Source organism: Haliaeetus albicilla, chromosome 23 (genome assembly GCF_947461875.1).
Source record: "Haliaeetus albicilla chromosome 23, bHalAlb1.1, whole genome shotgun sequence".
In the NCBI taxonomy this organism is placed as follows: domain Eukaryota; kingdom Metazoa; phylum Chordata; class Aves; order Accipitriformes; family Accipitridae; genus Haliaeetus; species Haliaeetus albicilla.
Window position 1 is genome coordinate 9,893,699 of NC_091505.1, and position 14,280 is coordinate 9,907,978.

Genomic DNA, 14,280 nt, shown 5'->3' on the forward strand with positions numbered 1-14,280 from the left:
AAGCCACAGTGTGTAGCATAATTTTAAATATCTGATTGAGCCTTGCTTTTGCACAATTATAACACCAGTAATTCCAGCTGAGGACCTCAATGCATTTTGCTAGCAACTAATTTAACTTCGCAGCATGATGGCAGTGTGGGTGAGGTTCTATTTCCCCATTTCATAGAAGGAGACACTGTGGAGCGAAGAGGCATCTCAGGGTTATATAGGAAGATTAAAGGTAGGATGTTTTATCTGAGTCTATGTATTCAAAGATTTATTCAGAGGATGTTCAAAGAGATGGGAAGATGGACCATATCTGTCTTTTACTGGCAGGTGTGAAGTGCTGTGTTCTGATGACTTTGACAGCTGAAACAATGTCCACAGGTAAGAAGGAAGACACCTTCAGAAAGAGCTCCACTGACTATGCTGCACGACAGTCTTAAAGCCTACGGATCAATGGCAAGTAGCAAAGACATAAATTGCTTCCCCCAAAAAGGCGGCTTCCAGAACTATTCTCCCTACAGAATGTGGAATAACTTGAACTTAAGACAGATGATGACTGCCAAGACTGCGTTCCCATGTTAAGCTGCCTCCACAAAGCCCATGGAGGCTGGTAAGGCTGATAGCGTGTCACTACACGACTCCTCCAAAGGAAAAGTCTGCCTGCTCATCCAGGTGGTGTCTCAGGAAGAAATACTTCTTGGCCCATAACTCAGTTGGTGTCTGTATTCTTGCCTTAAGAAGAAGAGATTAGGAGTGATTTGGGTTAAATTTAGACTGCAGTACATAAAGAAAATGACAACAAATATTCCTGGTTATCTGCTGTAACAGAACACTTCTGCCCATTTCCTCTGACAGCAACAATGAGATTCAAAGTTCTAACTTCACGTTTACTCCAGGCATCATCTTTATCCTGTTTTCTTTACTTTCCTTCTAAGAGCACAAGAGCAGTGAAGCATCAAAGGTTGCAACATGGCAGGAATAGTTAAAGCACTGAAACTGAGCATACCTCAAGTATCTGGCCTGGTTTTGGTCCATTTTTTTTCATTTCTCTAGTTCTTTCTTTACATGTATTTTTTTAACCATCAACCAATTTTTTTACGTTTTGATCGTCATGGCCAGCGGAAACTTCGGAGGAGAATTTCAAAGAGAAGAGCTCTTGAAACTCTTCCTGAAAATTCATTCAGTTACATCTTCCAGCCCTGTCTTCCCTTGGACACTGCAAGTCTGTCTAGCTTTTTCCTAGCTCTGTTTCTCTTGACTAACCACATATGGCCTACTTATCCTTCATGGGCCCCACCAGCTTCTTCAGCAGTGCTGACTTATGGGGAGGCTTCCCACTGGGACTTAAAACCCGCAACACTTGCCCTCAGGGCTGCAAAAATGAGCCCTTCCCTTTTGTGAGATAAAGAGCCACAGAAGATGCTACAGACTTTGTCATTTCAAACCAGAATTGTTTCTAAAGCATGCATTCATTTCAGAAAGCCTAACTCAATTTTAATATGTTTTCAATGTCTTTATTCTGTGCCTAAAGCAATTTGTTATGTAGAGTACACATTATTAATCTACTTAAATGAAAGGTAACATTGCTAGCAGTTTAAACACTCAATGCCCATATTTAACCGTGTTTCATTTTGACAGGACAAGATGAAATAACAGAAATGATTAATCTGAGACCAGAGGAATATTCTACTACCTACATTTCAAAATAGGACTAGCTTTTTTGTTTAGTACATTGGCAGTAAGATGCGTAAGTGGAATATAGGAGATGGGTTTTCTGCTTGACTGCACTGCATACTATGCCAGCAGTAGTTGTTACCGGTCATTTTGGAATTGGCAGCAGTACTCCAGGACAGGCACACAACAGGCTCGGAAGTTCCTAATACTGTTTTTATACAACATAAATTTGTGCAGCCCACAAATTCCTTAAGGGAGGATACCTGGTACAGCTAAAGCCAAACACTACAACAGTGTAGAAGTGTTTAAAATTTTCCATTGAGTTCAGCACTTGGGGCCTTTTTTGTTCATGGGAGCATACAAAAGGTCAAAGTTGATCTGACATCCCAGATTCCTTGGGTCTGTTTTCTCTCGCACTTTCACTCAAAGATAAGGAGTTACTCCTTATTTACAATGATGAAAAGGGATGGGAAGTCAGGTCCCATGGGTCTGCAAATCTGGAGTAGGAATCTTAGTTTTATGATAGTCTCCACTCAACTACAAGACCCCATCAACTCGTTTTCCCACATTTTTTTGTCTCTTTCACTTCCAGCTATTTCTGGAACTACAAAACTTAGAAGTATTTGAAAAAGTAGTATATGAAGTGACCAAAACTTTTAAGTGCTGCAGAGGGTGCACCTGATCTTGTGCAGAAGTTGCGAAACTTACTATCTTTTCCTCCAAGAGAATGACTTTGCTTGAATTACTTCCTTGTTTGAACTGGCTTTTAAAAAATTATTTTGTATATTCTCATAAAATATGATTATTTTTATCATAAGAGAGTACTGAATCAGAGTGAGGATGCCGAGCATGTAACATGCTGCAATACACAGCGGATCATTTCTGAGGTCACTGTCAATGAGGAAGAGAAACTAGAAGTGGTTGTTTTGGTGCAAAAGAGATGCTGAAGAGCTTGGAAAATAGCTAAGAATTAACACTTTTTCATTTAGTCATTCATTTCTCATGAGAGTGCTTTCATTCTCTTCAGGAGCAGTAATACGTGTCCAAACTCTTGTGATGTCAGCTCACTTTACAGTAATTTTAGTAGCAACAGTAAATCTAGCAATGATAGCAGAATTATATAATACTACTGAAATCAGCAATATTTCAATCTGGCAGTACAAAAATATATGTTAAAATATTATGGTTACGGAGATAAGAAAACAGAATTGAATAGTGAGTTTGAAATAGGTGCACTGCAATCTCTCTCTGTTTTCCTGAATACCTTTTGCAATCTTTTTTTTATTGTTGCAGTGTAGACAGGCTGCAATAGACCCACGTAATGATCAGATTTTACATTTCAAAGTGCTTTGCTAAATAATTTCTTTAATACTGCTACAAAAATAAAACCTTTATTTGATAAATGTGCCTGCAGGCTGGAATCAGACCTTGCTTGTCTGTCCTGACAAAGGTCTAATCTTTTGCTGCCTTACATCTTGAAGAGGCATTTATCCCTGTAACAGGCAGGTGCAAAACACCACCTTTCGAATACAGGAAACACTGCACACCCACACGCATTTGTCAGATCAGACAGTCAACCTTTTCTCCCCGTCACCTCCCCAACAGCATGAAGTCTGCTTTGCGTTGATCTGGCAGCACAAAGCAGATTTATAGTATATATCTACATCACAAGTGAACTCCTCTCATACCTAACTTGTGCCATGCCAGCAGTACAACAGTGGCCCATGAAACCAACCTCATAAGCTAAGTACCTGAGCATTGACTCATGCCAACTTCCTACTCAGCTAGCCTAAAGTTAGCTGTGCGTTTTCTACATTACGTACCTTCAAGTTAATATAGGCAGCTTTGGGATAATGCTCCTGGGGTGCCTTTCTTATGTGTGGCACCCTAACGTTGTCACTGTAAAGGTGAATGGCCAAAAACTTGAATAATCCTGTTCTGCTGCATTTGGGTGTAACTCACAATGGTCAAGGCGAGCCTCCGTGTTAACAGTCTAGACGCTCTAGACTGGGAAGACCTAAGGATGCATTCTCCAACTCCCAAAGAGCCTTTTGCTGTCTTTGAATGACTCTAACTATTGATCTCACCATGCATGCGTGTATACAGCTGGACAGTGCACAAAATGCTGGGAAAAGGCTTCTTTTGACCTTCCTGGAATTGTGGTGGTACTGAGACAAGAATTGAGCTGATCACCTACCAAAGCAGGAATGAGCTATTCTCAAAGAACTACTCAGCATTTCCATTTTCTGGAGTGAGACTATGTCTAGAGAGTCATCACAGCAAAGGACTAGTTGCTGCTTTTATGTATACCTAAAGTAATGCAGTGGTAACTCCTTTTTATTTAATAACAGCAGCAGCAACGTAAGTGGAGCTGCTGCCAATTTATACAAGTGTGGGAGGAAGAAGAATTCAATGAACTCAAATGAGATCAGAGGTCAGTGGAATTACCCCTTGATTTATTTTGATGTGAGAGCAGACACTGGTTCTGCCTCCATTGAGAAAATGCTGATAAAAAGCTGAAAATGCAATGGCTTGGAAATTGCTAAGAAAATAATTGTTTTTATCCATCCAAATCTTCATGTACACAAGCAAAGTCTAAAGAAAAAAAAAATACCCTACAGTTCTAACACATTGCCTTTTTCAAAGCAGGCTATTACCCTGTTCCTTACGCACTTCCAAGGGCTGCACGCCAGTTGAGGGACAAAGGCCGCAGATACACATTTACACGTGGGTTAACTTTTCAATCCATTTTTTCATTTCAATAGAAATAATAAATCACCTTATCCTGGAGAAAGAAGCAGCTTGACACAAAACATACGGTGCTGGGCTATTTTTATAGCACACCTAAGACATATAGGGATTCATTTATTTACTCAGCTATTTAAAAGTGGCTACTCTTACTCATTCTCTGGACAGCTAAATGCCAGGTTGCTAAGTTACTGTTACTTGACATCATCTCCTCCCCAACGTGTTCCCACATTTGACAGGTTCACATGATTTACTAGGCCAGTCAGCTCGTTATTCACTTGTCCAATGACGTCTGGATAATCATTTTAAATTCACATCATGTCCTCCCCAGCAAGCCCCCAGATTCCACATGAAAATATTTAAACTGCCTGTCAGCTACTAAGTGCATTTGTAACCACACTGGACAGCGTACCTGTATTTTTCAAATTACAGTTATTATAATTAGGTTTAGCATCGTTCTTCAACGTTGGTTTGTATTTTAGAAGAGAAAACAATTACTGAGGGGCAAATAATGGGCTATATCTGTTACAGTCTAATTTTGCGCTGTGAACAGCTCACCTCAGCTATGGATGATACATATTAAATCCGTTAGTGCTTTCAATTGGCATGAGGAAGGTACTACTACACATAATTTGCCCAGTCAAGGGCATTTTCACCTGCTGATCAATTTACATATTCTCCAATGTCATTAGACATGAGCTAGTCATCAGAAGAATAGAAGACCATACAAATTATAGACTTTGCTCATCTAACTCCAGTCATTTTTATACTAATTACAATCTGAATTGTATTTAGGATTTGTTTTGCTTCCAGACTAGAAAGCTTTTAATTAGTATCACAGCTGTCCACATAACATCAGAAGTCCATCTAGTTTCTTGATGCCTTACTACAGTGAATATGCACCTACAAGAATTCTTTTGTTTCTCTAAGCAGGGACAGATTTTTAGACAGAAGTGCCTGCCCAGATGGTTAGCAACACAGACACGAAAGCTTTATGTGTACAGACCAGAGCCTCACTTCTGCGGGATTATGTCTAATCGATTGCCTAAACACCTAGCCCAAAGTTTCAATTTACACTACAAGTCCTCAAGAAAATTTAGTTAAATAAAATTTCCTTTCTTTCCCATGTAATGTGGTATGCTTATCACCTCTTTAGTCAGAGGTAAAGCGATACTAAGGGAGGTTCCTTCTGCACTCTCTATAGGCAGAAAAAGGATCACTGCTAGTTTGCACTTAGTGTCACACCTACACGCACCCCTATGCCTGGACCAGCATGACGGTGCACATAACACTCAATGACAGCAAGGCACACTGATGTAAAGCACTGGTACAAGTGGCATAAGTAACAGCTTCAGAATACTGGTTTAAAATGTCAGTTCTCCCACCCCATCTGCACTTCGTATCACAGCATTTCAATGAACTCATTTTTCAATGGCTGCGCATAGCAAGTGACAACTTAATTTAAATCCGTATTAATAAAATGTGAATTATACACACACACACACTGTTGATTGCCTGTGTTCTATGTTATCCACACTTTCAAAGCTATTATGTTGGTTTAAAAAAATAAGCCACATTTTGGAACAGAAAAAAGTGTACCAACCATCAGTGTATTTGCCTTCATCTTTCGATCTGGTATTAATGCAAATCTCCTGTACTATCTTTACAGCTTAGCCTTAGCTGTACAAAAGAGATTATTTTTCTTTAATAATTATTTTTAACAACCTTTTCAGCCATCCTGGTTAGAAAAGCAAAATCAACAGGAGACTAGTCTGCCATTAACCTTTGGTTGTAGTATCAGGAACAGCCCTTGAAGCATTTACACAAGATGACATAAGTGGCTAAGCGTTTCAGGAAACCTGAAGGACTGTGAAATTTTGTCTCTGAAGACTCAGGGGTCTGAATGGACTCAAGACCTTTCCCCTCACTTGGTTGGAAATTTTTGACCATAAACTCAATTAAACCTTTTTTTCTATGAAAAAAAAAAAAAAAGACAGAGATTAGGAATTTCAAGTCTCTACAACTGCAAAAACCATTAATCAAGCTCAGCTTGAAAAAAGAGCTCTGTAAAACCAGAGGTCACAGATCTTAGCTTGCATCCCTCTTCCTTGTAAAGTCCAGCAAAAAAACCTACAAGAGTTACTGTGTCTTTCTGAGGGATGAAACTGAATTAAGTCCCTTAATTCCTTGACTTAAAAAAAAAAAGGAAAAAAGCAAACTTCAAGACATGAAATGCTCTCAAGGGAGACTGGCGGGGCTGGGGCGAGGCAGGTGGCAGGACCCTTCCTCTGGCACTTTGGGCACACAGCTCAGCAGTGGACATGGCCCAGAGCAGAAATTGCCAGTCGTTGCCAATGGTTTGGTTGGTCAAAATGCACGCTATTACAGCCCCATCTGTCTACCTTCGGGACTTGACTGTCTTGTAATCCTTCTTGTTTACCTCTGCAACATCCCTCACAGGATGGAAATGTTAATAGCCTATTTTTTTACCTGGGAAGCTGCCATCATGGAGCTGAGGCCCACACTCCCAAAGGCTCTTCAGAGCCTACATAAATGGCCCCAAAAGGCCAGAAAGTATCTGTCAGGGCTGGGAACTTAATCCAGGTTCTCAAAGCACAAATTGCTGCTGAAACCAAGGGTCATCCTTTGATCTGAAGCGGATAGCGTGAATCTCCTGACACAGGGCTTCTACGGGGAGCCTGAAGACTGGATTTTGACCACTGCTGGGCATCACATTCTCGTACTTACTTTCTCTCCATTGCCTATCAAGTAGAATATGATACTCTACATGCAGCCAAAACACACTTCCCGCTAGCTTATTTTGCACTATAAATTTGAGAAGAACAAAGTCATTGACAAAACTCAGGTACTTCTACTTCCACATGGGCTTCAGCACCATATGAAGTTGAAAGCCTAAAATGCTGCCACTGAAAACAGCCAGTTGGGACTGGGGTTTGCTGGGCCTTTGCTGGACAGCCCCACAAGCGTCTCTGTGATCTGCTGCTTTCGTAGACTCAGGGCCTTGCTGGCAGCCTGCAGCCTCTTGCAGACAGGTTACAAGAAGGCTGCAGATAGCCTGTCAGCACCCAGATCTGCCTAATGCCACACCGATGGCATACTAAGCCACCCTCACCACGCAAAAGCATGCAAACCTACCTAGCTACATGTGGTGAGGGACTGCACACCCCAGATGAACCATGGCCGAGGTCCCATGCTCACCTGCGGTGTGCCAAGCCCACACCTGCTCCCCGGCCAGGCGGTTTTATATGCTCAAGATGGCTTCTGGCTGACAGGTTTGCTCCACGGCTGGATGGCAAGGCTGGGTACGGGGGGTGCCTGCAGGCATCTGCACCCGGCAGTCAAGAAAGATCTGCTGGTTCGTATCCCTTTTTTGGGTGCCCGTTACATGCCCCCGTGAGACAGATTCCCAGAGACATGGAAACCTGCCAAATCCCTGCTCTGTCCACCTCCAAGTCCCTCCAAGTTTAACAGCCTACTGGTGGCAGGAGGTGCTGCCTGCAGCCGCAGGGACTCTGCAGTTCATCCCCATCCTCTGAAGACAACAGAAAGTCACGCACCGATCTCAACAGGTTTCAGAAGGAAGCGCGGGACATTCTGCTTCTATTTGTTGACTCAAATTACAGTCATGGGGTAGGAAATAGGATCACCTCCTCTTGATTAAAAAAAAGACATTTCTGCTTCCTGTGATGTATATGCATTGTTCCCACATTAAAACTGTCACCTGGATGATTGATCCCTGAAATTCACTACATCACATTTCCTTCTGATGCTGTTTACTGAAAACAACTGCTTTCCCCAGCTAACAAGCCATTCATTCCAACTATAGTAATGAACCTAATTGAAATATATAAACAGGGAAAGAAGACATTTAAAATGTACCAAGTATTTCGCACAGCCTTTCAACGTTTTCTTTGCTTTTGCTCCCTTAGTGTTCTATAAGTAATAAACCCCTGCTCACTTTGAAGGTTGAAACTAAATTTATTTACTGCCTTGCATTCATTGCTGCTGGGTGCACATGCAGATGCATACTCCTCCGCTACTGCAGGTCTGCACGTGCACGCTTGCCTGTTGGTTCAACATACTTCTACAGCAACATGGGCAACCCACAAGGACATCAATAGCATCCCAAGATAATGTGCGTACACAAAACAGGAGCAAGTTTCCCGAACTATTTAACTCTGGATTACAATGAATACAGAGGAGCCTATTTTATTTTATAAGCAAGAATAAGTCCATGTCTTTGCAAGCAAGTCAGCAGGATTGTTACACATCATTTCAGGTCTGGGTTAGTCTGCACCAGTTGCTCCTAGTGATAAGGACATGGCTGGCACAAATTCCCACTGAAATTCTATCCCTTCTATACCGAGGTGTTGGCTGGCAGTCCCAGGGAGGTAGCTCTGACAGATGGGAAACTTGACCCATGAGGATAAAAACCTAAAACCCAGATAGGGACTGGTGGGTCACAAACCTGCCCCCAGAAAAAACTCACTGCCAACAGAGGACCCCAAAGTTGGGGTGTCTGAAGAAAAGCCCAGCTTACACTTAAAGTAAGGTGGATTTACACATATACAACTTGTTATGCACACTCCCCTTTTTCCTGTTATATGATGTTGTTGCAATTAAGCCATGGTCAGTTTGGAGTGGTTGTTTTAATTCTCTGTATTCAACCACTGACCAGAGCTCCCAGAAAAAAGAAAAAAAAAAAGCCCGTAGGTCTCTAACAAACCCATGAACAATGAGCAACTGTAGTCTGGGGGAAGATGATGACTACAGGTCAGTCTGTGAGTGGGAGAATTAAGGCAACACAACCTCAGGGTAGGAGAGACACATGTCCTGGAGAGAGTCACAGAGACTGAGAGCTTAAAAAAGAACAGGAACGTGTGTAAATCCTGACTGAGACAAGCTGGCAGATGCAGAGTACTAAGTGAACTGACCTTACTCACTAAGGAGCACCCTGGGCCTACCACTTGGCTGTGTCTCTTTAACAGAGACCCAGTAATATGTTATTATTTAACTACAGTATTAAAGACAACCATATAACCCTTCTCCATGAAAGATGAAATAACAGCACTACAATTATACAAAAGATACAAAAGCAAAGGGTATTACTTACCCGTAATATTTCTTCCACACAGCTGGAGTCATTGGGAAGAGTAACCTAGGTTTAAAGAAAAGAATAAATGTTTAGTCAGGTGCTGGATGCAAAATTCAGTGACTACAACCACACAGGTGAACAGCTAACAAGCAACAGCCTCTGAAGACTGCTGTATCCACACTTGCTGCCTATCAAATTTTCCAGTTCAGATCAACATAAATCATCAGCAGGACCCATTTTGTCAAAAGTTGTTTTTTTCTTCCATACTGCTTTGTGCTACTAATGACACTTTTGAAGCAATAAAATACTCTGATTTCCTCACAGTTGAGAACTGGTACTAGAATTGTCTGAAACTTCTGTAATTGAAGAAGATCCCACTGTTACTCCTATCGGCAGCCTTCAGAGAGAAGGCGAGGTTTGGTTTAACTTGCCGCATGCTGCAGCGAAGGACAGAGGTGATAACAGTTGGGAGAAAGCTGTTATCATCAACTATCTTATCCTACAGCTTAATAGGCTAACAGCCAAGACAGCTCTTAAAACTTAAAACATATACTGTAGTAAAATACTAGTTGGACTGTAAGGGTAGCTGCTGATTTTGTTGTCCCCCGCTTCATCAGCCTGTTGCAGGTTAAGTACCCTCTGAAGACTGAACAGCACATAGGAATCCACCTCGAGAGGCTTGACAGATATTCCTTCTCCCCTTAGAAAGATGCAATATACCTACGCACACAACCATACCCACGCACGCACCCAGTGGTGCCCTTAACATCTTACAATTGAAAATACTCGTTTAAATGGTACTTACACCATTTGCCACAATCCCTCATTCCAAGGACACAGAAGAACGCAAAACCTCTAAATACTGTGAACAATTACAGAAACAGCAGGCAGACATGACCGCTACATACAACCATTCTGTAGCACTTGCAGTTAGATATGACGGGTTCTTGTCATGGGGGTACAGCAAAACAGGAAGAGACAATATTCAGGAAGGTACGAAAAAACAGGTAAGTGCTTTGTACCATAAATATTCAGTGAGACTTTTCTGCCCGATGCTTCTACCTTATTGCCCTTGGTAACTAGTTTGGTAAAAGACACCCGTGACTAAACTTAATCCCTGTCATCCTAATCTGCTATAGAGCTTGACCAAAAGCACTGACCATGGCTTTCCTCCTATATTTCAGCCAGCACTAAGCTTCAAGAATAAATCCACACAGCTGCAAAAGTCAAAGACCAGAAAGACCTATTACATCACCAAGTTCATGCTCTGCTAGTGTAGCATGTTTCCCCATATCTTCTAGTACTGTGGCTAGTCTGACCCCAAAACTGTAGGGAAAAGCATCTCCCATCTCTTCCCTTAATAAAATACAGAGCAGTGTTGTAAACTGTTTGGCCCTTTTTGTGATGATTGTTAAAATTTTGCTTTCAGTGTCACCTCAGCCCTTCTGTAGAGGTCTTCCCACTACTCTAAGTAACTCATTACTTCCCTTCACGTTTACACCACGCACAGACATGCAGAATTATACTCCACTTTTCTCAAATGCTGTATGTTCAACTTTTACCTTCTTTCCTGATAAACAAAGTTTTCCATCCATTTGGCTTATTTCATCACTGTTCTCTGAATTTCCAACAGTTCCTCAATATCTTGGTAAAGAAGTACTCAAGTGAATATGACTACACTACAGGGATATTAGTGATTTTTATCTACTTCAGCAACTATAGATTATAATTTTCCTTAATAACACTTAAAAACATTCAGCCAACCAAAAAAACAGCCTTACCTTTTGTCCCCAGTTTCTACTCAGCTCAAATTCTACCTAACAAACCTAGGCTGAGAACTTCCAGTGGATGGTCAGCATTAACTGCAATAGGCATGCAGTCCACCCTCATACCGCATGACTTGATATTGCAGCACTTCATTGGCCTTCCTTCATCCCCCTACTTTCCATTTAAATCACTTTTTTTCCCTCTCAGTACCTGTAAGTTCTTTGCTAATCTGCATCTTCCATACCTCATTCCGACTCTCCATTCAGCAAGGAATATAGTTAACTTTAACCAAAAGATTAGCAAGCACGGGTATTACTGCAATGTGCAGTGGGATAGTGGGAGTACATATGTCTCTAATACACTCCTGATTTTTTTCATTGAAAAATTAGTATGTTGGAATATGAGAAAACAAAACAAATACTCCCCCAACAAGCTTGCAGTGTACACACCAACCACAAAATCTCTCACAGCACTAACAGGAGCAGCCCAAAATCCAGCCGAGTGAGTCAGACTGGGAGGAGTGAGAGCAGCAGAGGTGCAGAGCCCCCTCTTTATTTAACACCCCTCCCTACCACCACACATGCCATTTTTAATGGTTAGCCGAGATACCATGTGTATTCCTTTGTTTAGAAATGTCTTAATTGTGATAATTGTGTCCCTGACTATTAACACAGGGCAGAGCATGTTCTTACTTGTTTCACAGTCCTCTCCCAATTCACAGCCCTGTTTAAGTTTATGTTACTTCAGAACTAATGATGATAATAACAATAAACATACCATTTTCCCTTAATAAAGCCCACTATATATTATGCAATCACAACCAGCTTCTGCTGGCAGCACTTGCTAATAACTTTAAATGCTCATGCATCAATTTAATTGTGTTAATGGCAAAGAAGATTTTAATGGCTTGACAGAACTTTTGTTCCCTTTGGCATTGCTTTGTTTTGAATCACTGGTATTAAAGTAATGCAAGATGTCAAAGTGCTGTGATTGTCATATAGGGAGATCCAAGTAGGAGCTAGCACAAAGAGGAAAACATTTAGATTGATGCAAACATTAAAAGAATAATTATTACAACATGGCTATCAGAGAGAAGATCAATGTAAGAGTCTTTCAGTACATTACTATTAATGAATTTCTAAAGAAATGAGACCATTTTTCTAAAATCATGCTACAGTTGCACATTCTAAGAGATTTGAAAGGCACAGATCTATCAGAAACTTAGTCTATCCTGGAAAAAAAAAGGAAAAAAAACAATCTCTCAGCCTTTCAAAGTGTGAATCAAAAATTGCAAGTTTAATTGTCCATAAACACTTGCATTCAGCTAACAAGTGCAAGCAGGCCCACACGGCACACCACGGCATCCAAGCATAGATTTATCAGGACAGAATGAAACAGAGCAGATACAATATTCATCACCTTCTCAAGTACTAGTGCTATAGCAAATTGTTATTAGAATTGCCATTAATAAAGTGCCACGTTCCTCCTGTAGTTTAGTCAAGATTGGACATCCATCCCCCCATACTACTACTTTCCTAATCTAATAAAAATCAAGTAGTTTAGGACCCATCACGTGATTCTCCACCCCCTCTCCTCTTCAGCTTTCATCAGTAATCAGATTCTAAAAAGGAGGGCACAGCTTGCATTTGTGCATGCTTTTGGTGCTTTTCTTCCTTTGTGAGCAGCATGATCTAACTCAGCCAAAAGGACACATTCCAGGAATTTGGCTTCCATAAGACCGAGTAGTTGCATTTCACATCATGAGCTCTTCTCTCAGCCGGCAGTGCATTCATGAACCCCAGACTGAAGAACAGTGAATATTACATAAGCTGCAGACAGACATCCTGAGGTAATAAAATTTCAATCAAAACAAAAAGATTTCACAAAGGCTACATGCTACACTGAACTCATCTTCCAATTTCATTTTAATCTGGCAAAACTCTTTTGCATCAAAACGCTTCATGTTTACTTTTAAATATTGCTTGCTAAAAGAAAGAAAGAAGAAAAAAGGAAAGGTCAGATGGTCAAAATATTCCACCTAATACAAGGCAGTATTCGAAGGCTCTCTTCACATTTTGGTCTCACAAGAGAGAGAACAGAACTTAAATGATGTGGAACCAAAGGTTTAATGTATGGCTTGGATGGCTCAGTGCTAAACTTTAAAGGGAGGGAAGGAGGGCAGAAATCTAAGAGTGAGGGAATAGTAGCCTTTAATGTTATGCAGATCAAATGACACTGGGTGAATGGTTACAATATCTGATGAGTCATGTTGATCTAACCTTCCATTTATTCATTCAACAGTTCCTTGACCACTCTTACATCCTGGACAATTTATAACCTGCATGAGATCAGATTTTGTTTTTGCGGCAGAGAAAAATCATATAAAGTCTCTTTTCCCTGTAATTTACACCCGACAGCAGGCATTTCTCAGAAATGTTAGCAACAAAATCTTCCAACAGACTTGTCAGAATAGTTCTGAAAATTCAAATGCAGTGTCAGAAAGCAGAAACACACAATGAATAATGTCTTTGCCAGAACTGACCAACTACATTTTCATCTGGATAAACTCTTCATGAACAATCCCTCTGGTTTTATTGATGCACAGTTGGCATTCAACAAGTAATCTCTTCTTCCTGTCTTTGTTTTACTGGAAAGATAAATGTAGCATGTTAAATGAATGTAGGAATCCACTCTCATTTCTTGCGTATGAGCACCTATGTGCTTATACATCGGGAACTCAGCTTTCATTGTCATCTCCTTCATCAAGGAACCCATTTTGACTCTGGGGAGATGAAGCTCATACTACTGTTTATTCCTTTGAACACAAATTGATTTTTCACTTGCTAGCACGAAAAGATCCTGTGCACAAGCCTTGATTGATCATTTCCACTGTGCACTACACTGTGATAAGAGGAAAACACTTAGAAAACCAGAAGCAGTAAAACCAGGACTGTCAGCAGAAGCCTTGTCCTATGAATGCCTTCAGCTCC

The 14,280-nt window shown here is 40.9% G+C and overlaps 1 protein-coding gene across 5 annotated transcripts in view; it reads right to left on the reverse strand.

Moving 5' to 3' along the window:
- Positions 1-14,280, reverse strand: part of AFF2 (ALF transcription elongation factor 2) — a 455,820-nt gene that overhangs the window by 155,183 nt on the left and 286,357 nt on the right. For all 5 annotated transcript variants that reach the window (XM_069811154.1, XM_069811152.1, XM_069811151.1 and 2 more), the window contains exon 4: positions 9,542-9,586. In XM_069811154.1, coding sequence (XP_069667255.1) covers positions 9,542-9,586 — 45 coding nt within the window. The remainder of the gene's footprint in view (positions 1-9,541; positions 9,587-14,280) is intronic.